The 25013-nt window shown below is 37.5% G+C and overlaps 1 protein-coding gene across 1 annotated transcript in view; it reads left to right on the top strand.

Annotated features, from left to right (window-relative positions):
• Positions 1-25013, top strand: part of SPTA1 (spectrin alpha, erythrocytic 1) — an 82247-nt gene that overhangs the window by 6203 nt on the left and 51031 nt on the right. The window contains exons 6-21 of the mRNA XM_058309932.1: positions 1959-2092; positions 3477-3621; positions 4976-5130; positions 6462-6597; positions 6708-6809; positions 8300-8437; positions 9040-9150; positions 10869-10946; positions 11057-11212; positions 12560-12764; positions 14084-14265; positions 16935-17178; positions 17621-17743; positions 21863-22080; positions 22906-22998; positions 24782-24919. Of these exons, the coding sequence (XP_058165915.1) occupies positions 1959-2092; positions 3477-3621; positions 4976-5130; positions 6462-6597; positions 6708-6809; positions 8300-8437; positions 9040-9150; positions 10869-10946; positions 11057-11212; positions 12560-12764; positions 14084-14265; positions 16935-17178; positions 17621-17743; positions 21863-22080; positions 22906-22998; positions 24782-24919 (2358 nt within the window). The remainder of the gene's footprint in view (positions 1-1958; positions 2093-3476; positions 3622-4975; positions 5131-6461; positions 6598-6707; positions 6810-8299; positions 8438-9039; positions 9151-10868; positions 10947-11056; positions 11213-12559; positions 12765-14083; positions 14266-16934; positions 17179-17620; positions 17744-21862; positions 22081-22905; positions 22999-24781; positions 24920-25013) is intronic.

The raw sequence follows: 25013 nt of genomic DNA, 5'->3' as shown, positions 1-25013 counted from the left end.
TAGTGAACAAACAGAGAGATTAATGTCCCTGGAGTAACATGCTCTGAGCAATCTCCTCTGCCCTCTGGATTTATCCCTTATCAGTCCATGGAAATGGAAGTGGGACAGGGGAATGTGTGTGTGTGTGTGTGTGTGTGTGTGTGTGTGTGTGTAAGGAAAGTAATCCACAATAAGGTAGCTCCTTCACTGTGCAGCAAACTGATTACTCTTGTTTACGCAACACTCTATTCATGAAGATGAACAAGAATAATGTAGCAGAGAATATAAAATGATGTTGCATTTGGGATGCATTATATGATTATTTTGGGGAGAGAAAAGGGAAAGAGGAAGATTTACCTTCATTTAATTGAGAAAATATTTAAATAAATTTGCAGTCTCTGAGCAGACAAAGGCCAATTGTTGGCATAAATGACCATAGCATATATAAGAAAACTGGGATGCCAGTCTGACTATATATATACATATTGTATCTACCCATAAAGTAAAGAAATTCCAATAGTTGGTTCTATTGTATGTTCCCATTCATGGTTTAATTTCATTATGACTAAAGCACTATAGTGAAAATGATCTTTTTGTGTTGTAAAGTCATGATTACAAGATAAAGGTGCTGGAGTAGGAAAAATAGCCCACATTTTCAATATTTCCCAGGCCACATTTCCAATGGTCAGTCCCTAAGTTTTCTCCCTTCATCACTTTCTCAAGTTGGGAATAATTTCAGTTATCTAATTTTCTATTGCTATCTGAAAATACTACCAAAAAACTTAAAACAACAAATGCATGTGCTCATAATTCATTGGATCAGATATTTGGGTTTCTCAGCTAAAAGATTCTTCTGTACCTGATATTCTCATGTCACTGCAGTAATTTGACAGCCACTGCATAGAATACCTAAGATGACCTTTTTCCTGTGTCTGGGGCCTTGGAAAGAATGATAAAGACTTTCTTCATGTGATTTATCAGCATTCTGTAGATCATGCTTCTTTCTATTTCAGTGTTCCAAGAGGGTGAGAACAGAACTTAAGGTTTAGGTCCTGGAGCTCACAGAATTTTACTTTTGCTACATTCTATTGGTCCAAGCATGACAAGGCCATATCAGAATTGAAGGGTGAGGAAACAGGCTCCAACTCTTGAAGGGAGGAATGGCAAAATAATGTTGCTGTTTTTTCCAGTCTACCCCATAGGAAGCATGGGTCCAACACAATAAAGCGTATCCTTTGCCTTTGTGGAGTGGACCCCACTCATTCAATCAAATACAATAGAAAGACTCACACTCAAGAAGGAGCATGTGGACTATTTTGTCTGGAGATGCCTGGGAATGGAAGTAGGAAAACTGAGGTCAGCTAGCATAGGGAGACTTGGACAAACAGTAACTCCTCAAAATTGCCAAGTATCCAAAAATTGTGATGCTTTACCTGATATTCATGGATCTCATTGCTTCAGATGGTTTGCAAAAATGCCTGAAATTTTCTGCAAAATTTTGCATATGCCTTGTATAACTTCAGGAAGAAGTTTCAAGAATATCTTTCACTCTATTTTCAAAACTATCAGGATCCCAAAATAACTAATGACCACATTACTAGAGTTTTGGAATATCAAATCAGATTTCAAAATGGAATTCTCTCTTGACTCTTTATTTGTTTCCAGTATTTCCAGGGGATTTAGCAAGCACCAATAAGATGGAATTCTGAAAATAATTTCAAAATTGGGCAACCTTGGTTAGTAGCTAGTACAATGCTTTGAGGACAAGATACAGTATCTGGCAGGTTGGTTTTCTAGGTTTTGATAATGTGACTCATGTCAGAGCCAAGGGTCAGGGATAAGGTGAAGCTCCATGACTGACTGCTATAGCCATTCTCCAATCCTGAGAAAGTATGGATCAGTGTGAACTGAGAAGTGTTTAAAAGATTTGGTGTGTAATCTTACCTTTGCAAAACTCCAGCATTGATTTCTTCTCACAGGAAAACCATCCTAAACTGTCCTTGATTAAGTCAAAGCAAGATGAGGTAAACGCTGCCTGGGAGCATCTCCATGGACTGGCTCTGAAGCGACGGGAAACCTTATCTAATGCCGCAGACCTCCAACGATTCAAAAGGTATGGACTCAACAAATGCTTTATGGGATACTCTGAAATAGTACCACATTTGTTATTTTTGTTAGTTTCTATCTACTCTCCTTAGCAGTTAGTGGCCAATACCTCAACACAAAGAGAATCATGTACTTTGACTTTGGGACAGCAAACTAGGGATAGTTAAGACAACAGTGGAGACAGTGGCCACAGGAGTTGCTGAGGGCAGCAAGAGGGAAGAGGTGTGATATAGGGGTATTTTGGGGACTTGGAGTTGTCTTGAATGATATTGCAGGGACAGATGCAGGACATTATATATCCTGCCGCAACCCACTGGATGGACTGGGGGAAAGTGTAAACTACAATGTAAACTATAATCCATACAGTGTAGCAGTACTCCAAAATGTATTCATCAAATCATCAAATGCAATGAATGGGCCACACTGATGAAAGAGGTTGTTGATATGGCAGGAGTGGGGTGTATGGGAACCTCTTATATATTTTTTGGTTATAAATTTATTTATTTATTTGTTTGTTTATTTATTTATTTCTCTCCCCTTCGCCCCCCACCCCAGTTGTCTGTTCTCTGTGTATATTTGCTGTGTCTTCTTTGTCCACTTCTGTTGTTGTCAGCGGCACGGGAATCTGTGTTTCTTTTTGTTGCGTCATCTTGTTGTGTCAGTTCTGCATGTGTGTGGCACCATTCCTGGGTAGGCTGCACTTTCTTTTGCGCTGGGCGGCTCTCCTTATGGGGCGCATTCCTTGCGCATGGGACTCCCCTATGCGGGGGACACCCCTGCATGGCACGGCACTCCTTGTGCACATCAGCACTGTGCATGGGCCAGTCAAGGAGGCCCCGGGTTTGAACCGCAGACCTCCCATGTGGTAGATGGATGCCCTAACCACTGGGCCAAGTCCAACGCCGTCTCTTATATTTTTTAATGTAACATTTTGTGTGATCTATGTATCTTTTAAAAAATGATAATAAAAAAATTGCTAAAAAAAGGAAAATAAAAGAAAGCAATGGTCCACATTATAGCCAAGTTTGGGGAGACTGGAACCCAAAGCAATAGAAACAACAGTGCTGAATTAGTAGTCTAAGCTCTGCAGAAGCAATAAAAGTAAAATAATATTTGGTGAAAGTGGAGGGAGGAGTTGGGAAGAAGAAAAGTATTTATGAAGAGCTGGCCCTGTGGTGGGAAGTATCTCTGGAGACTCAATCATCAGGAGGCTGAGGTCACTGATATCTCAGTGGAAACCACTGTCTAGCAAGAGCCCTTTAAATTAGTTTTTATCAGTGTTTAAGAGGGCCAGGTAGTTGCTTCCCTGGATGAATTAGGGTTGTCCTTGCTATATATTCTGTTGCTCTGTTTGCCCTGGAAGGCCTGCCATCTTTTGTTACATCTCACAGGGATGTGACAGAAGCCATCCAGTGGATCAAGGAGAAGGAGCCTCTACTCACCTCTGAGGATTACGGAAAAGACCTCATTAACTCTGAGGCCCTGTTTCATAGTCACAAGGGACTTGAGAAGAGCCTTGCAGTCATGGACGACAAAGTAAGCCACAGATAGAGGAATGGTTGTCCCCTTACGCTAGAAGAGGCATTTGGCAATCGTCTTGCCTAATACCATGCCTCCAGTGGGTCCAGTAAATTCACTGTTTTTAATGAAGAAGGCATTTGCAACACTTAAATATACCTTCTACTCTACCTCCTGCCTTGAATGCACACTTATAATATTCATTAAATTATTTTTATTGAAAGTACATATATGGTTTATACATTTCTGTTTTTGTGATATATTTCACAATTTAAAAAAAAAGATATCTCCAAAAACAGTTTACTAATATCACTCAGTAAATACTCCTGTAGCTAGAGTCTTTCCTTTCGTGTCACCACACTTTCTTTTTTCCCTTCACTCAGTAGAGAAGGGAAGCAATTTCTTCTTCTGCATTTATAAAAAACTCTGAGACTTGTAAAGTGCATTATTAAATCCACCTTTGGGTTCCCTCTTAAACTGGAAAACCACAACCCCTTTATCTGGAGGAACAGAGGCTTGCTAGAACTTGGAGTAAGCCTATTTCATGAATGGTTCTCAGCCTTACTTCTTCCTTGCACAGCTCTGACCATAACTTAAACCAATTGCTGCTGAGCACTCACAGGGGAGTCACCCACAGAAAGATCCACATTGTGTTTTCATCATAGCCCTGTTTCTATGTTCACTTTCTGAAAACTGTTCTATCATTCTATGTCCTCTGTCATACTTCCTCATTTCGGGGGAGGGGGGGGGGGTGTCTTTTTTCCAAACTCTAGATACCAAACTCCAGAAAACATCTGATTATAGCAGAGTATAATGAAAGACCCTAATAGTAACATATGGAAAGTCACCCATGTCCAATTTTTTACCCTAGAAATCCTGCTCCTCAAAAATTATTCTCAAAATGGCCTGGAATTACTGGAATTTTCTTGCTCTGCTGGGCAGAAATGTCTTTCTGACTTACAAAATAACATATAAGAAACTGTATAGAGAGGTGGTGAAGGACAAACTTGAGTCTAAACCTTGCTTCTGATGCTCACTAGCTGAATGACCTTGAGTAAATAAAACACTTTACCTCTTAGTTTTCACATATGTAAGAATTTTCACATATGTATTATTAAATGAAGAATTAAATGAAGATATTATATAAGAACATTCATGTGAAGCACTTAGCACAAAGTTAGAAAAAAGTACTAATAAATTATTATTAATATAGTACATTCTCATATTAATATAATACATTATTATAAATATATATTTACAGATTATTATTATTGTTATTATATTATTGTTTTGTCACAACTGTCCTACAAAACTTTGTCAGGAGGAGAAAGGGTGCTTGTATGTCATACTAGGTTTCTTTTTCATCTCAAAGGTGAAGGAGTTATGTGCCAAAGCGGACAAGCTGCAGCTTTCCCATCCATCGGAAGCACCTGAGATCCAGCAGATGAAAGAGGATCTAGTCTCCAATTGGACGCACATCCGTGCCTTGGCTACCAACAGAAAGGCAAAGCTGCAGGCCTCCTATTGGTGGGAAATCCCTCCTCTCTCTTCTACTTATCTCTATAGGGCCTGGATAGAATATCAAAAGTAAAAATAAAAGACTGAATGGTGTACAATAATGAAAGACTCAGTCCCTCTGCCTGCCCTTTTAGTTTTAATTTGCCAAGGCAATTATTTTGCAGGGTGATAAAATCCTGAGCATCAATTTACCTTTTCCCTGTTTCTCTTCTGTTTTTCCTGTTTGTATAGTTGTAGGACTCTATGAAGTGGCCCTTGAATTGGGAAAAGCACCTGAGGAAATCTTTGGAATATATTTTAATGTGGTTAAAGGGGGGAAATGTTAGGTTGCATATATGTTAACAGAATTAAAAAAAATTTTTTTTGAATCCATGGACCTGCACTGCACAGTGAAACCTAAGTTAAACTATGGGCTATAGTTAATTGCACAATTGTAAAAACGTGCTTTCATCAATTGTAACAAATACTCCACACCAATGCAAGGTGTTACTAATAGGGTGGAAATTGGTGAATCTGTATATTATGCATGATTGTTCTGTAAATCCACTTCTCCAATAAAGAAAAAAAAAAACAACATTGTCAAACAGCAGGAAAAAATCCTGCCCTAAGTCTAAGGAGCTGAAATAAATTAGAAGCTGAAGAGCATCAGAATAAGTCTAGAATTATTTCATGAATATAGGTTAAAAGCTTAAAAAATAAACTGATAACTGGGCATCTAGTCTCCAGCTGGGAGCATATCCATGCCTTGGCTATCAACAGATATACAAAGCTGCAGGCTTCCTATTTGTAGTTAATTCTGTAGTTAATTCTTATGGCTAGTGATTAAATCACCAGAAGATAGATTTTCGGTTTTAAACCCAAATGATGAGTATTTAATTTTTTTGATCAGGTAACTTTTTAAAAAATTAATGGGCTTAAATATAAGCTATGACACATGAGGTGCTGTTAATCCTAATTCTAGCTCCCCTACTTCCCATAAAGTGTTTCCTGTTATTTACATGACCTGTTTATTTTTTGGCCACATTGTGAGCGCTTTACCCCATTTCATTTTATGTACCCTGGGGTCGGTGTGATCTTATGGTCTTGTGCATGTAATGCCCCATGTGCCTCATCACCCAATGACACACCTACCCTAGAGATATAGAAACAAGAGCAAAGGATTTAAAACCTGCACAACTAAAGGAACTGTAACTGTAAATAAAAGGGACTATGTCGGGGGAAGGGGTTAGGGTTGGGATTAAGAGCACCTGGTACATTTTAGCTGAACCCAACCTTAACTCTGTTCAACATCTTTCACATCTTGTTTCTCCTTCCTGGCCTTTAACTCACCATTCCAACAGGTACCAGCGCTTCTTATCAGATTATGATGAGCTCTCAGGCTGGATGAAGGAGAAGACTGCTCTGATCAATGCTGATGAGCTGCCGACAGATGTGGCTGGTGGGGAAGCCCTACTGGACAGGCATCAGCAGCATAAGGTACTGAAGAAAGGTCTCCCTATTACAAGGAGGGTATTGCCCTGGTTCAATGTCGAGAATGCCAGAAACTTTCTTGCTGCAATTTGAGACATTTTGTCTTGTGATCACAGCATGAGATTGACACTTATGATGAGCGATTTCAATCTGCTGATGAGACTGGTCAAGACCTGCTGGATGCCAACCATGAAGCTTCCGATGAAGTTCAGGAAAAGGTAATCTAGTTTAATACAGTTTGCAGGATTACAATTATATATTTGGCCCTCATTTAATCCCATATTAATATGGTAGTCTCTAAATCAGAAGAGAATAGAAGTCATCTAAGAATATTAATAACATGGACCCAACTTCCACACCGCTCACTTTCACATATGTTTTGCTTTAGCTACACTGAGTCTTGAAATTCTCAGGATATGATTTGTGCTTCCTTGCCTCTGTGCCTTTATTTCATGAACCTCCTGACACCTACCTAATTTGAAATGCCCATGCCATTTTATATGGTAGTATATGCATATACTGTCATGCTCACCACTATATTGTAAGTTACATGAGGACTGATTCTTGTTAATATTTGGGTTCATAGTGCCTTGAACAGTGCCAAACATATGGCCAGCACCCGTACATTTTCTTCTCTCCTCTATCCAAACTTAAATCAAACTGCTTTTCCTACATTTAAATTTCTCAGACTTAAATAACTGGAAAGTTTTAAGCACTCAGATTTCTAGTGCATGAATAAATCAGGTCTATCATCATCTAACTTCCTGGACCATGAGGGCCCACCTAAGCCCTCTGACCCATAAAGACTGTGCTCTGGTCACAGTGCTACAGGCAATCCTTAGGATGATACTCAAAATAAGATTTGTGGACTTCTTTGCATCTCACTGGATTCCAAGTACAGCCTCCTCCAGTGCTGCCTGATGGGGGAGGTTGAGATTACCATGTTTTGAGCTCTCCCGGAACTTGATGAAAGCATTATAACATGGATTTTTATTATTAACAATTTTCTTCAAAAAGAACAGTAGGATCCTAGGTCCTTGAAAATTTTTACCTGTTATCCTAGGATTCTGAAAATTGTGCTTTTTGAGTGAATTAAGACAACAGCAGCTGAGATTTCTTGGGCAGAAGCTTGGGAAGAAACAAAAGACTTTTATGGGCTTGAGAATGTCACCTTTTCTCTTTCTTTGATGATTCTTATTTGTTTCCAGAATAAAGAGTCTAACTTCTGGAATGTTAAGTGTTCCATGAACTTGAACTTCACTAAATGTCCAATCTGTCTGGACTCTGCGCTTTCTCTGGAGTATACAGTATAATTGAACTAATACTTGGAGCTCCAATAATAGAATTTGCCAATGTATTATGTCCTTCTACAATGCAGAGCTCTATTCTTTACCTCTCATGCCTACTCTGGTAAAATTTTTCCCATATTTTAAGATCTGCTTCCTAGTCCCTCTAATCAGAATTAATCTTTTCTTCTTTCTTAATACATGTGCTTTGCACCTCTTTTTTTTTTTTTTTACATTTGTCCATTTTTTTTCCTATACTATAGGTATTTGCTTAGATTTTGGATCCTTAAGAGAAAAAACATTAATCTTTGTATCTTTTAAAAAGCTTTACATTTATTAGATGCTTAGTAAATGTAGTATAACTTAAATTAATTAAATATCTTAACATATTAATAAGATACATTATTTCCTCCTTTCCAAAGATGAAAATCCTTGCCAACAACTGGGCTGCCCTGCTGGAACTGTGGGACAAGCGTCAGCAACAATATGAGCAGTGCTTGGATTTACACCTCTTCTATAGAGACAGTGAGCAGGTGGACAGTTGGATGAGCAGACAAGAGGTAACAGGAAAGTCCAGCCAGTCTCCAGAAAGCTTTTATTCTACTCCACATTTACCATCATGATTATTGTTACCACCCTCACAACCACTTCTGTGAACCAAAGCTTATCCTGGAAACCAAAGCAAAAAGATGGTCCCTCTCTACAAGACTCCTACAATTTCCTCATAGACAAATGGATAGAAAAATATTTAAATACATAAAAAAAGGCTGTTATCATAACTGATAAGGCACAATGAAGATAAAATGGCTATGCACTCAGGAAGAGAAAATTGTGATGAGTCAGGTAGGGTTAATCAGGGAAGATTTCCCAAAGGAGGTGAGTGGTCCTTTGAGACAGCTTTGAGAGATCAGAATAGGACCTAGGTTGGTTGGAAAAATGCTATGTGGAGAGATCCAGAGACATAGCCGAGAAAGTTGCTTGAGGGGGATAGGTATGAGATATTAAAGGCTCGCTGTTGCATCCCTACATTTTGCCCCCTTCTCTTTGTACTACCCCCAACATTGCTCTCTATCCCCTCATCTCCCCTCTTACTCCTTGTCTTGGAGAGAGTCAAAGGGGACTGTTTCTCACCATTTGGAACGTGTCTTTCTGTTTTTTATAGGCCTTCCTGGAGAATGAGGACCTGGGAAATTCCGTGGGCAGTGTAGAAGCCCTTCTTCAGAAGCATGATGACTTTGAGGAAGCCTTTACTGCCCAGGAAGAGAAGATAATAGTAAGAAATTGGCCTTAACTTGGTCATTAGACTTCACTTGTGTATAAATATCTTTACATACATCCTGTTTATACATTTGGCAATCATCCTGTAACTGCCAGGCATCTCAGGAGGATTGTTCTTAAAGGAGAAAACATCCAGAAAAATAACCTCTTACCCATTCTCACTAACGTGTTTCTCATTCTACAAGCAATATTTAGAATATTTCTCAGGATGTCAGGCCATTCATTTTTTTTTTTTGCTGATGAAGTGCATGATGATGTCTTGTTTTTTTCTTTAATGTAAATAGAAACTGTTGGATCCATACTCAATATAGAATCATTGAAATGTATTACTTAGATTGCTTTTTAGTTTTTCCTTCTCTAATAATATCTAGATTTAGTTTTTCCTTCTCTAATAACATATAAATATTTACACTTTTCCTTATTATCCCTTTATTCATCTTTGTGTTTTCCATCTAATGCTACTATAGAGTTTTCCTATGACCCTTAAGTTACAATGTCCCAGAAAACTGGTCAAAATTCATGCAAAGTTCAGAGTATTCCAAGGAAGACTTCATGAATTCAATATACTGCATGCCTCTGGATGTTTTAACATCACTACAAATAATAACAACAACAAATTCCAAACCTTCACTAAGAATTTTCAATAAACAGGGCTTAATTTGGTCCTTTGTTAATCCATATGTCTGTCCTATTGATACTCACTGATAAAAGCGAACAGTGTAGGGAAGTGGACTTGACCCAATGGATAGGGAGTCCGTCTACCACATGGGAGGTCCATAGTTCAAACCCCAGGCCTCCTTGACCCGTGTGGAGCTGGCCCACATGCAGTGCTTATGCAAGGAGTGCCGTGCCACTCAGGAGTGTCCCCTGTGTAGGGGAGCTCCACACACAAGGAGTGCACCCCGTAAGGAGAGCCACCCAGTGCAAAAGAAAGTGCAGCCTGCCCAGGAATGGCGCCGCAGACAGGAAGAGCTGACACAACAAGATGACGCAACAAAAAGAAACACAGATACCTGGTGCCGCTAAGGATGGAAGTGGTCACAGAAGAACACACAGCAAATGGACATAGAGAGCAGACAACTGGGTTTGGGGAGGGGGAGAAAAAAAAAGCTAACAGTGTAAAATAACTTAGGATTTTTAATGTGCTATTGCTTATCTTATCTCATTTCCCTATTAACAATCAATTACTCCATTCTCAGTTCTAGAAATTTGGAGGAGTAGGATGTGGATGAATATGAGTAAAAATTCACCTCTATAATTTATGGCTTTCTCCATGTAGCTATATATATATATATAGCTACATGTATATATATATATATATACACACACACACACACACATACACACACATACACACACATACATATATGAATGGATGGATACATAAATACAGACATACAAATACATACTAGACATGACTTTATCATTCATTCCTTTTAAAGGTTCAAGAATAGTTCAAATATCCAGCTGGTGGTGACATCAGAATTGTTTTACTGTAATCTAGATGAAAAAAAAAATGGGGCACAGAGAAAGCAGTTGGCTTGCCTAAGGTAAAATTTTAAGTACAATTCATAGCAGAAATCAGAACTAGGACCTAGCTCTTCAGACCTTCAAACCTGTGCTCTTTCCATATTGTCATGCTTCCTCTTCCTCTACCAAATGTTTCCACTCACTCAGTGGTCATTAAAGACAAATCTTCCCATTTTTTTTCAGACCTTAGACAATACTGCAACCAAACTGATTGACAATGACCATTATGATTCAGAGAAAATTGCTGCTATCCGAGATAGGGTATGTTCAAGGGCACAGAATGGTTGGGAGTTTGGTGACCAGGGTGGGCAGTGATGCGTAGGTGTTATATTTAGTTTTCTGACAGTGACGTTGCTCATGGTTTTTTGTAGCTGTTGGTTTGGCGGGAGGCCCTTCGTAAAAGGGCTGCAACTCGACGCAGATTGCTAGAGGATTCACTCCTTCTGCAGCAACTATATCAGGACTCAGATGACTTAAAGAACTGGATAAACAAGAAGAAAAAGTTGGCAGATGATGAAGATTACAAGGTAGGCAGGGTGTTCAGTCCTGCCCATATTCATCAAGAGTTATTTTATGAAAGTACAGTCTTAGAGCTGAGGAGATTTATCTGGAAACTCTCGTTTTATATAAGAGGAGACAGAGGCTCAGATAAAGGAAATAACTGTCATAAAGCTATTTGGTGGTTTAAAAGATGAGGTTCTAGATGCTGGTTTTCTAATATCCAGATGTCCTTTACTCCTCTTCTCTGGTACAACTCCCAATTGTTCTTAACAGAATGGGAGAAGGGAAGCACTGCTCCTTATTTAGATGCTTTTTGTCACTTTGTCCCATCTCTTGCTACCCTCTGTACTATCATAGTAGAGAAATGTTTTGTTTAATCCCAATGAATTCATTGAAATTTATTAAAATAGATTGGGAATCCAAAGTAATCAAAGCATTTGGTTTAATATAGACTTACACAGTTTTGTAGCTGGAGAAGAACAACTCCTCATTTTATAGATGAGGAAATAGAGGCTCTAAGTGGGAGTTGATTTACCCAAAGTTATCCTGTTATTTAAAAGATGGTTTCATGTAATGATTAGAGGCAAGAACTCTGGGGAATGTGAATCTGGGTTTGAATTCTTGTTTTTCTACTTTTTCAGTTTGTATGACTTTAGGAAAATACTGAATTATCTCTGAACCACAGATTTCTCTTCCCTGGGTTATGCCAAACACATACTTTGCAGTCATAAATGTTATAAAACATTATAGACACATATCTGTATCTGCAGACATTAACATGTATAGTCAAGACTAGAATTCATCTTAGGTCATTGTCTTTCACAGTATTTACTTTTCCAAATATTATTAAGTCTAAAATGTATACCTCTGATCTTTCTGTTTTTATATCTATATAGAACTACAAGCTTCTGCCTGTGTATTTCGTTTTGTGAAATGAGATAGTATATGTTTTTGCTCTCTAGAGGAGTTAAAGTAACAATTTATAAGGGATAAGATCTTCTCTATGTGAGACAAATGGAAGGATGGTTCATACAGTAGGAGAGGAATAAATAAGTTTCATCTTTCATGAAAGCACAGATTAACTGTTAATGCTGCCTTGGGTGCCATATTCAAAAGGATTTCAGCCATATCCAAGCTCAGTATAAATAAATCCTGGAATCGATGAGTTATCCCTGTCATGTGTATAGAAGGAGGAGGTGATGACATGGGTTTCCCAAGCATTTCCTGGCTCTTAATTTGACCTAGGACAGTTTTTCCTTGTATCCTCTTCTGTCTATGGTTAGATTTATTGTGAGAAGTAACCCCCATCCTAAAAATCTCTTCCTCTCGTTCTTCAAGTAATCGTTTCCTTTTACATTTTTCTTGTATCTCAGGATACACAGAACTTGAAAAGCCGGGTTCAAAAACAGCAAGTTTTTGAAAAGGAATTGGAAGCTAATGAGATCCTGCTCAATAACCTAAAGAAAACCGGTCAGAAGATGATTGAGGACAATCACTATGCCTCTGACAATGTGGCTTCTCGTGTGAGTGAAGTTGCCAACCTCTGGATGGAATTGCTGGAAGCTACAGCACAGAAAGGTTAGAAGCAGAGGTTTTGGTGAAAGGCCAGTTTCTAAATTGTGAAACCTAATATTTTCATCTGTACCACCAAAAATTCACCTTCTAACCTCAAAAAGAAGTGATAGTATCCATTTGCTATTCTTCCCTGTGTCTTCTTTCTTGTCGGTCAATAAGTTATATTAACACAATTTTATATTTTCTTCATATCTGCAGTTTTTAAAATCTGAAATTATTATTGTCTCTTCACTGTTCTCCTACTATATTTTTCTTTCTCTTGAATATTCAGTGTGGATTAGTGTCAAAAACTAATGACCTTAAACTAGGTTTTACATATTTTGATTCTATAGACTAGACAAATGTATGATAATGCAGGTTGTTGGTGCCATGGGCAATGTTCCTAAAATACTTTATTACTAAAAATAGGAGTTGAGGACTTCTTGCTTTTTTAAACCTGTCTGATGAGCTCTTTAAAACTTTGCACATGTCCGCTTGAATGTAACGGAACTCTCTACTTAATATTTAATCTCACCTTTTATTTTGGAAAATAAATCAAATGTCAATAATTAAAACAAATAATATTTCCCTTGTCAGCTTTCCCCATGTAATTAAAACAGTCTATAGAAATGACTCTATCTGGTAACAGAAAAGATATATCATACAAATTTGGTTTAATATCATCTTGATTTTTAGCTTTGGGGAGAAAATATCCAAATGACTGTAGCAATAGGAAATCTCTGCTGCTACTCCACATTCCCCCACCATCAGGAGACACAGAAATTTCTTAGTGGAAATAATGCAAATAGTGTAGGGTCATAGAATAAAGAGTATGGCAAAGCATAGTGTAGATAATCAAGACAGATTTTCTGGAAGGGAAAATTATGGAACATGGTCAATGAGGAAGGGCAGGCATTAATAGGAAAACTAGTGGAATTCAAAGAAGGACATTTATAAAAAGACACTTCAAAGTGTAAATGGCGCTAACCCTGAGCTTTCCACATCTCTTGCAAAATGCAGTGTTTGGGTTTCAATCCTTTGAAAAAGAGGTTAACTAGAGAGCTCAAATACCATATGAAAATACCTGAATTGGTTAAAATGTAACAAAGTGTGTAATTTCCTCACTAGGAAATAAAATGTATTGTTAAGCTTTGTTTTGAGAACATTACTGTATTTAAAAAAAAATACCACAAGGTAGTTTCATGTACAATCACATGTGATACAGCTATCATTTCTTTCCTTTGGAATATCCAAATGTATTTCTCCTTAGTTGAGGGAGGGTATATCATAACATAGAGAGAAGTTATGGTACCTAATATCTTGTACTTAATGTTTTTTTCCAGGGACCCAGTTGTATGAAGCTAACCAGCAGCTACAATTTGAAAATAATGCAGAAGATCTGAAACACTGGCTGGAGGAGGTGGAGAAGCAGGCTGCCTCTGAGGATTATGGGAAAGGCCTGGCAGATGTCCAGAATCTACTCAGGAAACATGTCCTCCTTGAATCTGCTATGGCTGCTCATCAGGTTCGTGCTAGCTTTTTGGCAGATTGTGGACAATAGGTGTGTATGCATTGAGCACACCCATAAGAAATAATTCCAAGAAAAGAAGGGATCAAAGGTAAAAACTCAAATTTTTCCATTGGTAAACTGTACTTTTCCAATATCTCCTCTAATCCAGCCATTCTCCTGAGTACCTTGTGTCTTTTGTCAGAACTTTGTTGACTCTTCTAAATACAACAGTTCTTTCAATCCAGAGAACTGGGTTCTATATAGAGCTTTGCCACTTACTAGTTATATGACCTTTGGTAAGTGAGTTCATATTTCCAGTCTCAGTATTCTCACCTGTTAAAAAAAAGGGGGGAGGAGGCACTTTACATTTACCTCTTTCTGTCCTGATATTTTGTGATTCAAGCTTGAAAATATCTTGAACCCATTATTTTAGTTAAAAAAGTAAAGTAAGAGAAGTAAAGAGACTTCCCCAATGCCAAAGAGAAAATTAACAGTAAGGTCAGTACTATGATGCAGATGTCTAGACTCCTAGTTTCAGAGTTTTCCCTCCCCACCCACTTTCTATCAGACTTACTTGAAATTAATTTATTCAATAAGTTTCTAGAGCATATATGCTATATGGAGTTTCTGGAGACTTCAGTAGGAATCCAATTCCAGTTGACCCAATTCCTCATCCCAGAAATCCTGGCCTGTATTTTAAAAATGATTCTGCTGTTCTCATAACATCCTACTGATCTAACTTGTTAAAATACACATTCATGTTATCTGCTTTTTGGTTACTCATGGCAAAATTGGAAAAACATAATAATATAAAATAATATACAAAAAGCAGAAAGAAAAAAGTAATAATTAAGCTTTAAGAATGACTTGATAAACTCTAAATAAAGTAAAAAGCTACAAAAAGAAACTATATAAAGTAGTTTTACTTGAAAGAAGAGAGTGAACAGATTTTTGAAGGCAGGAAAAGGTAGGGTTTAGTGGATAGTAAGCCCAAAAATGGACAACTTTAAGAAGAGGAAAGACATGTGTCAACTCTTAAGAAATAGGATCCCATTTGGGAAAGATGGGATAGCAATCACAAGGAATTGGTTTTCCTAGTGGGAATGGAGGCTAAAATATATGCACAAAAGAAATTTTAAAATGGAAGGATAAATTTGGAAATTGTCTTCAAAATCCTCTAGTTCAAAGTCCTCATTTGACAGATGAGAAACATAAGATCAAAATGGGTGAAAGAACATTCGACTTTCCCAAAATATCATGGTAATTAAATGACAATAATGAATAGAAACCAGATAAACCTAATAATAAACAAACTAATAATATGTGTATTTTTCAAAAAACTGGACTGATAATATAAGGCAAAAGGATAGCAAAAATGAATGTGTATGGGAAATCATGGGCTTGCATGGATTTGGGGGTGAACATTAATTGGAGGAAAATATATTTATTTATTTTGTACCTGGGACTTCCTAGCTCAACATTGATCCTCTTAATTGTCTCATTTACAGAAATGACAATAAAAACAACAGCAATTTCTTTAAAAAAAAGAATAGAAGCCAGATCTCTTATCTCCTTGGTCTGAGGCATATTATTCTACTACATTAGTCATTTCCAAACAGTACAGTGGATCAGCAATTATGATGATGATAATTGAAAATCACTTTATTACCTGACGTTTTCCCCAAAGTGTCCTAAAAAATGAGAACTATTGGGGAGTTAGAGATTTTAGTTTTAATTCTTTATTACACCTTTCATGCTTTATGGAGAAGTGCATATAAGTTTAAAGAAGCTATTGATACTAAGTGTTTTGTACCAAATTGAGAATAGAGAGCTCAAACTCAATAGGTTCAGCACTATATAGCAAAGTAGAATAAGTAAAACCAATGCCTGCTGTTCCCCTGCATCTTAAAGAAATTTTCTCATATACCATTCATCCCCATCCCCTCAACAGACAAGCAAACAAACGAAAACAATAGACAAAAAACGCTGGATACTGTGATTCTGCCAGGTATTTATGGGTGACATCACTAATAATGATGGAATGCATCTTTTACCATTTGGGCATATAACCAAAATTTTATTTCTAGGTATACACTTCAAAAATCCCATTTCTGTGCTCCTTTCTCAGATATGTCCCAAATGGGGACTTTGATTTGCTCAAATTCACACCACTAGGTAATGGCAAGGCAATGCCTTTGTATTTCTCTTTCTGAGATTCTAACATTTTCTGACATTTCAACCAATAGGTATTGTTCCCACTGTGCAACAAACTTAAGCCTCAGAAGTTCCCATTTTATGTACATTTGTAGTTGATTTTAAAGAGAGAGAGAGAAAGGATAGAAGTAGAACTGAGACAGAAAAAGTCTTCTCCTTTTTTCCTTTTAGCAATAATTTATCAATACTCTCAGTTTAGCCCCTGCAATGCTGATTTCTCTGATTTCCCTGGAGCATCCCTATAAATATTTTGTCCTTTCTGAGATGTGGTTTGAGAGCCATCATATAAATAGCTCTTACCTTGATAAGGTGGTTCTCATGTCGCTCCCCCTGCCACTCTTTTTCATTAATTTAATTAGAGATCTGAACACAGCATACCTGAGACCTGCTTTCCCCCATGCCCTCCCATCACCCTGAAACCCAATCACTTCCTACTAAATTCCTGACACCCATTCCTATTTCTTCCTCAGGATCAGGTGGACACTCTCACAGACTTGGCTGCATATTTTGAAGAAAAAGGCCTTCCTGATTCTGGAGACATGCGGGCAAGGCAGGAGTCCTTGGTGTCCCGGTTTGAAGCCCTGAAAGAGCCACTGGCTACCCGGAAGAAGAAGCTCATTGACCTCCTTAATCTGCAGCTGATCTGCAGAGACACAGAGGATGAGGAGGCCTGGATCCAAGAGACAGAACCTTCTGCAGCTTCCACTTACCTTGGTCAGTAAAGCTTAAGCAGGCTGAGCTATAGGGAGAGGACCAATATGTCTTCAGAAAGTTTGAGAGATCTTGCATATAGTGAGGGGATAGAAAGTTTGCTCTCAGCTCTTCACCTTTGTTCATGAAAATGTGTCCAGTCCTCCAATGGAAGAATTGTTTTTTGATTAATAATGAAAAATTACCTCCTTAAACCAGACATGAGCAAAATGAATTCAGGGCCTTCATAAAGAGCTAGAGTGCACACAATTTTGTTGCTCATTCCAATAGACCCAGTTTAAGGATTACCCCAGTCATTGTAATCCATTTCTTTATAGGCAAGGACCTGATTAGCAAAATGAATTCAGGGCCTTCATAAAGAGCTGGAGTGCACAAAATTTTGTTGTTCATTCCAGTAGACCCAGTTTAAGGATTACCCCAGTCATTGTAATACATTTCTTTATAGGCAAGGACCTGATTGGCTCCAAGAATCTTCTGAACAGGCACCAAATCATCCTGGCTGATATTGCCAGTCATGAGCCACGCATTCGAGTGATAACAGAGAAGGGAAATAAAATGGTAGAGGAAGGTATGTATGGTTCATTTTGGGTTGGTCAAATCAACCAAATCAATGGTTTAAATTGGTTGGCATTTCATATGTCAGTCCTCTGGGAAGAAGTTTGTAGAATCTTAGGATATCAAGTGAATTTAAAGATATATGAGAGAAGAAGACTTGGCCCAATGAATAGGGCATCGGGCCACCACATGGGAGGTCCGCTGTTCAAACCCCGGGCCTCCTTGACCCGTATGGAGCTGGCCCATGTGCAGTGCTGATGTATGCAAGGAGTGCCATGCCACGCAGGGGTATCCCCTGCATAGGAGAGCCCCATGTGCAAGCAGTGCACCCTGTAGGGAGAGCCGCACAGTGCAAAAGGAAGTGCAGCCTGCCTAGGAATGGTGCTGCACACACAGAGAGCTGACACAAGATGACGCAACAAAAAGAAACACAGATTCCTGGTGCCGCTGATAAAGATGGAAGCGATCGCAGAAGAACACACACTGAATGAACACAGAGAGCAGACAACTGGGGGGAAGAGGCGGGGAGAGGAGAGGGGACAGGGGAAAGGGGAGTGGGGAGAGGGGAGAAAAATAAATAAATAAATCTTTTGAAATAAATAAATAAAGATATATGATCCATCTTCCCACCCAATGCAGAAATTCCCTCTCTACATTTATACCAGATTTGTGTATAGTTTTGTTTGTATAGAGATCCCCTACCTCCTGAACCAGTTTATTTTTTGAAAAACCGAAGTTGTTAAAAGTAAGTAAAAGTAATGATCAGTATACTCTATAGAAGTTACAGAATTCAGATTCTAAACTCCAAAGTACTATAAAACAACTCAGGCTTTAAAAATTTTTATCTTTTATAATTCATTTTATTTATTTTTTAAAACTTTTTAATTTAATAACATACATACAGCTCAAAATTTCCCATTTTAGCCAGTTTAATGTGTAAAATTTAGTGTTCAGTGTTAGTAACGTTCACAATATTGTTCTACCATCACAAATACCCATTACCCCAATTTTTTATCAACTAAAAAATAAATTCTGCACCCATTAAACAATAACTCCCCCTATCCCTCACTCCCAGCCCCTGGTAATCTTCAATCTACTATCTGTCTTTATGAGTTTGCTTACCCTAGGTATTTCATATAATTGAGTTGATACAATAACTGTCTTTTTGTGTCTGACTTATTTCACTTAACATGATGTCTTCAGGTTTCACCCACATTACAGCATTTAAAATCAGGCCTTTTATCATGTGGAAGCTTCCAGATCTGTGAAGATATCTCTTAGGTTCCCAGTGTCTTATTGACTTGTGGCAAACAGTCCCAGTTCTTTAAATTATCACTTTATATAGTTTCAATGCCTCTTCTTATCCATTTTCAGAAATGCCTACTGGTTAAATATAATGTTCAGAAAAGAATATTATAGGCTAGGTATGTCATAAGCAGTATAGATTGCATTAGGATTTTCCCACTACTGATTGAAGAATAAATTCTGCCACCTAGTATCCAGCTTACCAATGTCTAGGTTAATATTCAGGCCTCTGAGCAAAAGTCGAGATTCCAATGAGTGATTCAAGTCTATAAATATTTATTTGAGATTACAATGTTACTATAGAGACTCACTTTATTTTTTAACTGAAATCTCCAACTGTAATTGTAGATTTGCCTCTTTCTCCTTTCAGTTTTGTTTCCTATATTTTGAAACTGTGTTTTTAGGTGCATTTACATTTGATATTGTTATGCCTTATTGATTAATTTAAATCTTTAACATTATGAAATATCCCTCTTATCCCTTATAATATTCCTTGTTTTGAACTCTACTTAATGTGATTATAATATTGCTACTTCATCTTTCTTTTGATTAGTGTTTGCAAGGAACATATTTTTCCATCCTTTCACTTGCAGTCTGTTGCTTTATATTGACTGCAGACTTCTTATGAGCAGTATATAGTTAGGTTTTGCTTTTTATTTTATGCAATCAGGTGATCTCTCCCTTTTAATTGGAATGCTAAGACCTTTTGCAATTAATGCAATTATCAGTATGCTTAAGCTTACATTTAAATGTTGCTATTAAGACTTAAATGTAAATCTTAATACATTTAAAGATTGGTTTCTACCTTTTAAAATTAATTGCATATTTATTATGATTCCATTTTATCTCTATATTGGTTTATTAGCTACAAGTCTTTTATTTTTGTGTGTGCTTATGTTTATTCCAGAGAAGTGATTCCCCAATTAAGGCCTTTGGATACTTTCAGGGAATGAACAAAATCAAATATTTTCATAATAATGCTAAGACCCTATTTATCTTTTTCACACTATTCTTTCATAAGTGTACAGTGGAGTTTGGACTTTTACAGAACCTACATAATATGTGATGATGTTATTGTTCTGATGGTAAATAGACTACACATTTGTACATACTTTTGTTTTACAATTTTCTGTTTTAATTCTTAATATGGTAAATATGAATAGATATAACCCATTGTAATCCTCAATAATTTTTAAACTTGTAAAGCAATTCTGAGAGTAAAAATGTGAGATCCACTGCTGTTGCACTTACAGTATATCACAATCTACCTTCATATAATATCACTTTATTTGTAGTATAAGGTCCTTAAACATTATACTTATATTTCTCCCTTTTCCTCTTTATGCTATTAGTGTCACAAAATTTAATTTTACATATGTTATAAACTCTGCAATGCATTTCAATTATTTTTGCTTTAATGGTCAACTAGTTTTGATAAAAAATGAGTGAAAAAATAACAGTTTTTATATCTACCCATGCATTTACCATTTCCAGTGTTAGTCATTCCTTTATGTAGATATATATATTTTTCACTTGTATAATTTTCCTTCTAACTAAAGAATTTTCTCTAACACTTCTTGTAGTGCAGGTCTGTTAGCCATACATTTTGTTGTTCTAAAAATCTTTATTTTGTCTTCATTTTAAAAATATATTTTCACTGGATATAGTAATTCTGGTTGACATTTTTGTTTCTTTCAGTACTTTCAAAATGCTGCTGCATTTTCTTCTGACTTGCAGAGTTTTTGATGAGAAGTTTGCTGTCTGTAGTATCTTTGCTCCTTTGTACATAATGGTGTCTTTTTTTCTCTGGATCTTTAAAGCTTTTTTTTCTATAACTGGCTTTCAATATTTTGGCTATGATATAACTTGTGATGATTTTCATGGTTTCTTCAGTGTGACAGTCATTGAACTTCTTGGATTTGCTTTGTTATAGTACTTTCAGGGCAGTCTTTATTCTGAAATTAATTTACAGATTAATCCATTAGTAAGACTTGGCCTTTCTGAGGACTTTGCCTCATTTATTACCATATCTCTCCACTTTTTGGGTATTAATTTTAATATTCTATGTGAGCCCCAGGAATTACTTGGGCTACTTTCTATCCTTACCTCCAAGGAGTGTTCTCACATGTGGGCATATGAATAATCAACAAATATCCTAGGGGAATTCTTTGCAGATCTCTGAAGTTCTAGCTCTGTATATCTCATGTTTCTTCAGAACTCTGCACCACAAATTCTACCTGTCTTGTCTTCCCCAGCTCTGTTCTCTTTCTCTTCAACTCAGTGTGACTGCCAGGCTCTCTTTGGGTTACTCTTCCCAGCACTGCAGCCTAGAAACTTCCCAAAGCATAAGCCGTAACAGTCATAGGGCTTATCTGAATCCTCTGTCCATTTGTTTGAAAATCATTGTTTTTACAGTCCATCCTGTTTTCTAGTTTATGGTGAGAGAACAATTTCTATGGTAGTAAACCTTTCATGGGCAGAAATGCCCATAAAAGGCATTTCTGCTGGTTTTTCTGTTTATTCTAGATAAGGCATATTTTTGGGAACTCTGCACCATGTTCGCTTGTAGTGTTCTGTTCTAAGGTCTGTATTTCTTAGACTATAACAGCCCATTCACTACCACACATACACACCTCATGTAGTAGCACCTAGTGCTGCTTAACGTTACTTAAGATATTCCAGTTCCCAAAGAACCTAAGTAAAATGTGACAATAACATATGAAGCACCAACTTATGCCTCACTTTTTCTCTCCTGGGTCACCAAAAAATTAGAGTATGGAGGACATTAATGAGAGTCACAGTCACCTTTCTTATAACTCTTCCACAGAACACTTTGCAGCAGAAGATGTGGCATCTAAGGTGAAGAGTCTGAATGAGAATATGGAGTCTCTACGGGCTCGAGCTGCTAAGCGAAAGAATGATCTCGAGGGTAATGTCCAGCTCCAGCAGTACCTGGCTGACCTGCATGAAGCAGAAGCATGGATTAGAGAAAAAGAGCCTATTGTGGACAATACCAACTATGGAGCTGATGAAGAAGCAGCTGGGGTAAGGTGGGGGTGGGGATGGACACTGTCTAGTAAATACTCATTGTATGATACAAAGTTACTAGTTCAGGGTTTCCTTGGTTTATGGACAGCTACAGGTTCTGCTAGATTATTCGTGGCTTCCAAAGGGATCACCTTTGGCTTTCATTTGCTGGGAAACCCTCAAGAGTTGACAGGGGTTCCAAATGTTATACCAAATTTTCCCACTCTCACAGAAATCCATAGACTCTTCAGATACTATTTAAATCCAAAAACACATGGCCAGAATCCATGCTGGTCCCATTCTAAACTACCCAGAGTAACCTTGGGTTTTCACAACCCATCCAGGATTTTAAGGTTAGGCACCTGAATTATTTTACTGAAATAAAATGTGATAGACATGTTGGGGCAAGAAGAGCCAAAAAGATTCTTTATAAACATTTCTGTTTTGCTCATTGTTGTGTGGAAAGCCTGTATATTATTTCATCAACCTTCAGTATTAGAAATTACTTGAAGATGGTATTTAAAGTTATGCAAGTATCTAATACTACAAATGAATATTATTGGCAGTATCTTATTTCAGCCATGATGTATATTGGTAAATTCTTGTGCAATCTTGTGTTCATTTTGACTGAACCAACTATATTAAATTATTCATTTATTCTCACCTATTTTCTTGACACTTTCAAAGTTAGAATTAAAAATAACTGTGTCACAGACTGAAAGTGGCTCTTCTCAGGAATTTGGGCAATTGGCATAACTCAAAATAATAATAGCGAAAGGTGTCCCAGGGGTGCTTGGTGTTCCTCCTATATCCTTCTGATGATATTCCCACGGACAAACCCAGGCTCTACTAAAGAAGCATGAGGCCTTCCTAGTGGATCTCAATGCCTTTGGAAACAGTATGCAAGATCTACGGGATCAGGCAGAAGCCTGCCAGGTAAGAAGAGCTTCAAAATACCAAAGATCTACATTCCCAAACACAGAGAAAGAAGACTTTCCTTTATCACTGGCTGCTATTCTCTACAATGAAGAAAACAATTGTGATGAAAACACTAGGTCAATGACCGTTACAGGCAGGAATTGTGGCATCTTTGTAGCCTCTACAGAGATTTAGTCCAAAAGAAGTTAATATTAATATATATTCATTGATATAATACCTTATTTCTTTCCTCTTTCCTTCTTTTTAAAATTTCTACTGTTTCTTTTTTTTGTTTGTTTTTATCTCTTTTTCTTATGTTCCTTCTTAAATCTCTTTCTTTCTTCCTTAGTTTTTTAAACAAAAACGTTTTAAAAATGTCTACTATATGCAAACGCATATAAATAAATGATCCTGGCTTGCAGGAAAATTACAGTACATCAAAGGGACAAAAATGTAAACAAATAAATGCATATATAGGATGTATGAACAGGAAAAAAGTTCTCAAAGAAAGGAGTGTTCAGTTCTCCTGACATGAGAGTACTATAAGATGGGAAATTTTCAGTCCTGAATTGAACCAAATTATCTGAATTATTAAAAAAGAGAAATGGTAGATGAAGACAAAGAAGAGAGGGGCTTCTCTAGTTGAAAAGCTATGAGAGCAAATGCAGAGACATATACAATAGAATGTACTTGGGAAATGGAAACAAATATCGTTGAGAATGTGAGAATGGCTGGGGTGCAAGGTGAAAGAGAGTATTATGAACAGTAATGAGGCTGGAATCAAATCAGAGTCAGACAATGATATAAGTGTTTTCTGTGTATAGCAGAAGGGGAAAAGAGATATCCTGTTTGTACTTAGGGATTCATTTTTAATGAGAGTTCCTGAATTCACACATTGGGAGCAGACAAAACACAGAATCTTCATATTGGGTCAATATATATTTACAGAGTTCCTATACTGTGCCTTTATCAGGCTGTGCACAGTGGGTGCCTAAACAAGAATATATGGCTTCATACATTATTGGTTCTAAGGAAACACAGAACTTGAAGAATACAACTCCAGAGAGATCTGTAAGGGGAGATAAAACTTCAACTCCAATCTAAAGTAGCAGTGTGGCATAGCGTATGAAGAGGGATATATTTTGTTCATTCTCTCAGAGATATAAGATTTGCAGGAAATAAAAGGAAATGTTCTATTTTGAGGGCAGGTTTCTTGCCAAAGAGAGATAGAAGATATTTTTCAGGATCTCAGTTTATTTTCTCAAATTTTATTAAATCCTGTGACCTTCCCTGTGCTGTAGATAATCCATATCCTGAAAAGAAAGGAAAGTCCACAGTTCCTTGATATAAGAGTTTGAAGGCCAAGGGGTAGAAGATTGTCAGTGAAGATCCAGGGAATAGAGAGGGTGAGAAGAAATAGTGGGTCTTTCTCTTTCTCACAGTTTTCTGAAATGTTGATGTGTATAATCCTTTCGGAACTTCTTAGAAAAGTAGATAACTACTCCTACTTAAAGAACTAGTGGCTTTGAGCATTTAATAAGGTGCTGACAAACTATGCATCCACTTGCTCACCCTTATTTCACATTTCCCAGCCTGCTTGTCCCCTGGAAAGTATTAGAATGGAGCAATGTCCATATTTTGCAGTTTCTCTGTTTCTGACAACCACGTAAGAGGTTTTCGCCAGGGGCTACTCTCCCGTCAGGGACAGAGTCTGCCTACCTCTGGTACGAATCTAGAGGGAGGGGCCCGGGCAATATTAACAATGGAATACCAACATGCTCTGCTTCCTGTTTTTATCCAGCAACAGCAGGCTGCACCATTGGAGGGAGCTGCGCGAGCACAGAGGGTTCTAGCTTTATATGACTTCCAGGCCCGCAGCCCCCGAGAAGTCACCATGAAGAAAGATGATGTCTTGATTCTACTCAGTTCCATCAACAAGGTTACTTTCCCTTCTAAGCTTCTTTCCATTAACAAGGTGGCTTTTCTACAACCATGTCTCCCAATGCTGACAGACATTCATGTTTTGGCCAGCA

This window comes from Dasypus novemcinctus, chromosome 13 (assembly GCF_030445035.2).
Source record: "Dasypus novemcinctus isolate mDasNov1 chromosome 13, mDasNov1.1.hap2, whole genome shotgun sequence".
Taxonomy (NCBI): Eukaryota; Metazoa; Chordata; class Mammalia; order Cingulata; family Dasypodidae; genus Dasypus; species Dasypus novemcinctus.
Note: the sequence above shows the minus strand (reverse complement) of the source record. Positions and strands in the feature narration are given on the sequence as shown.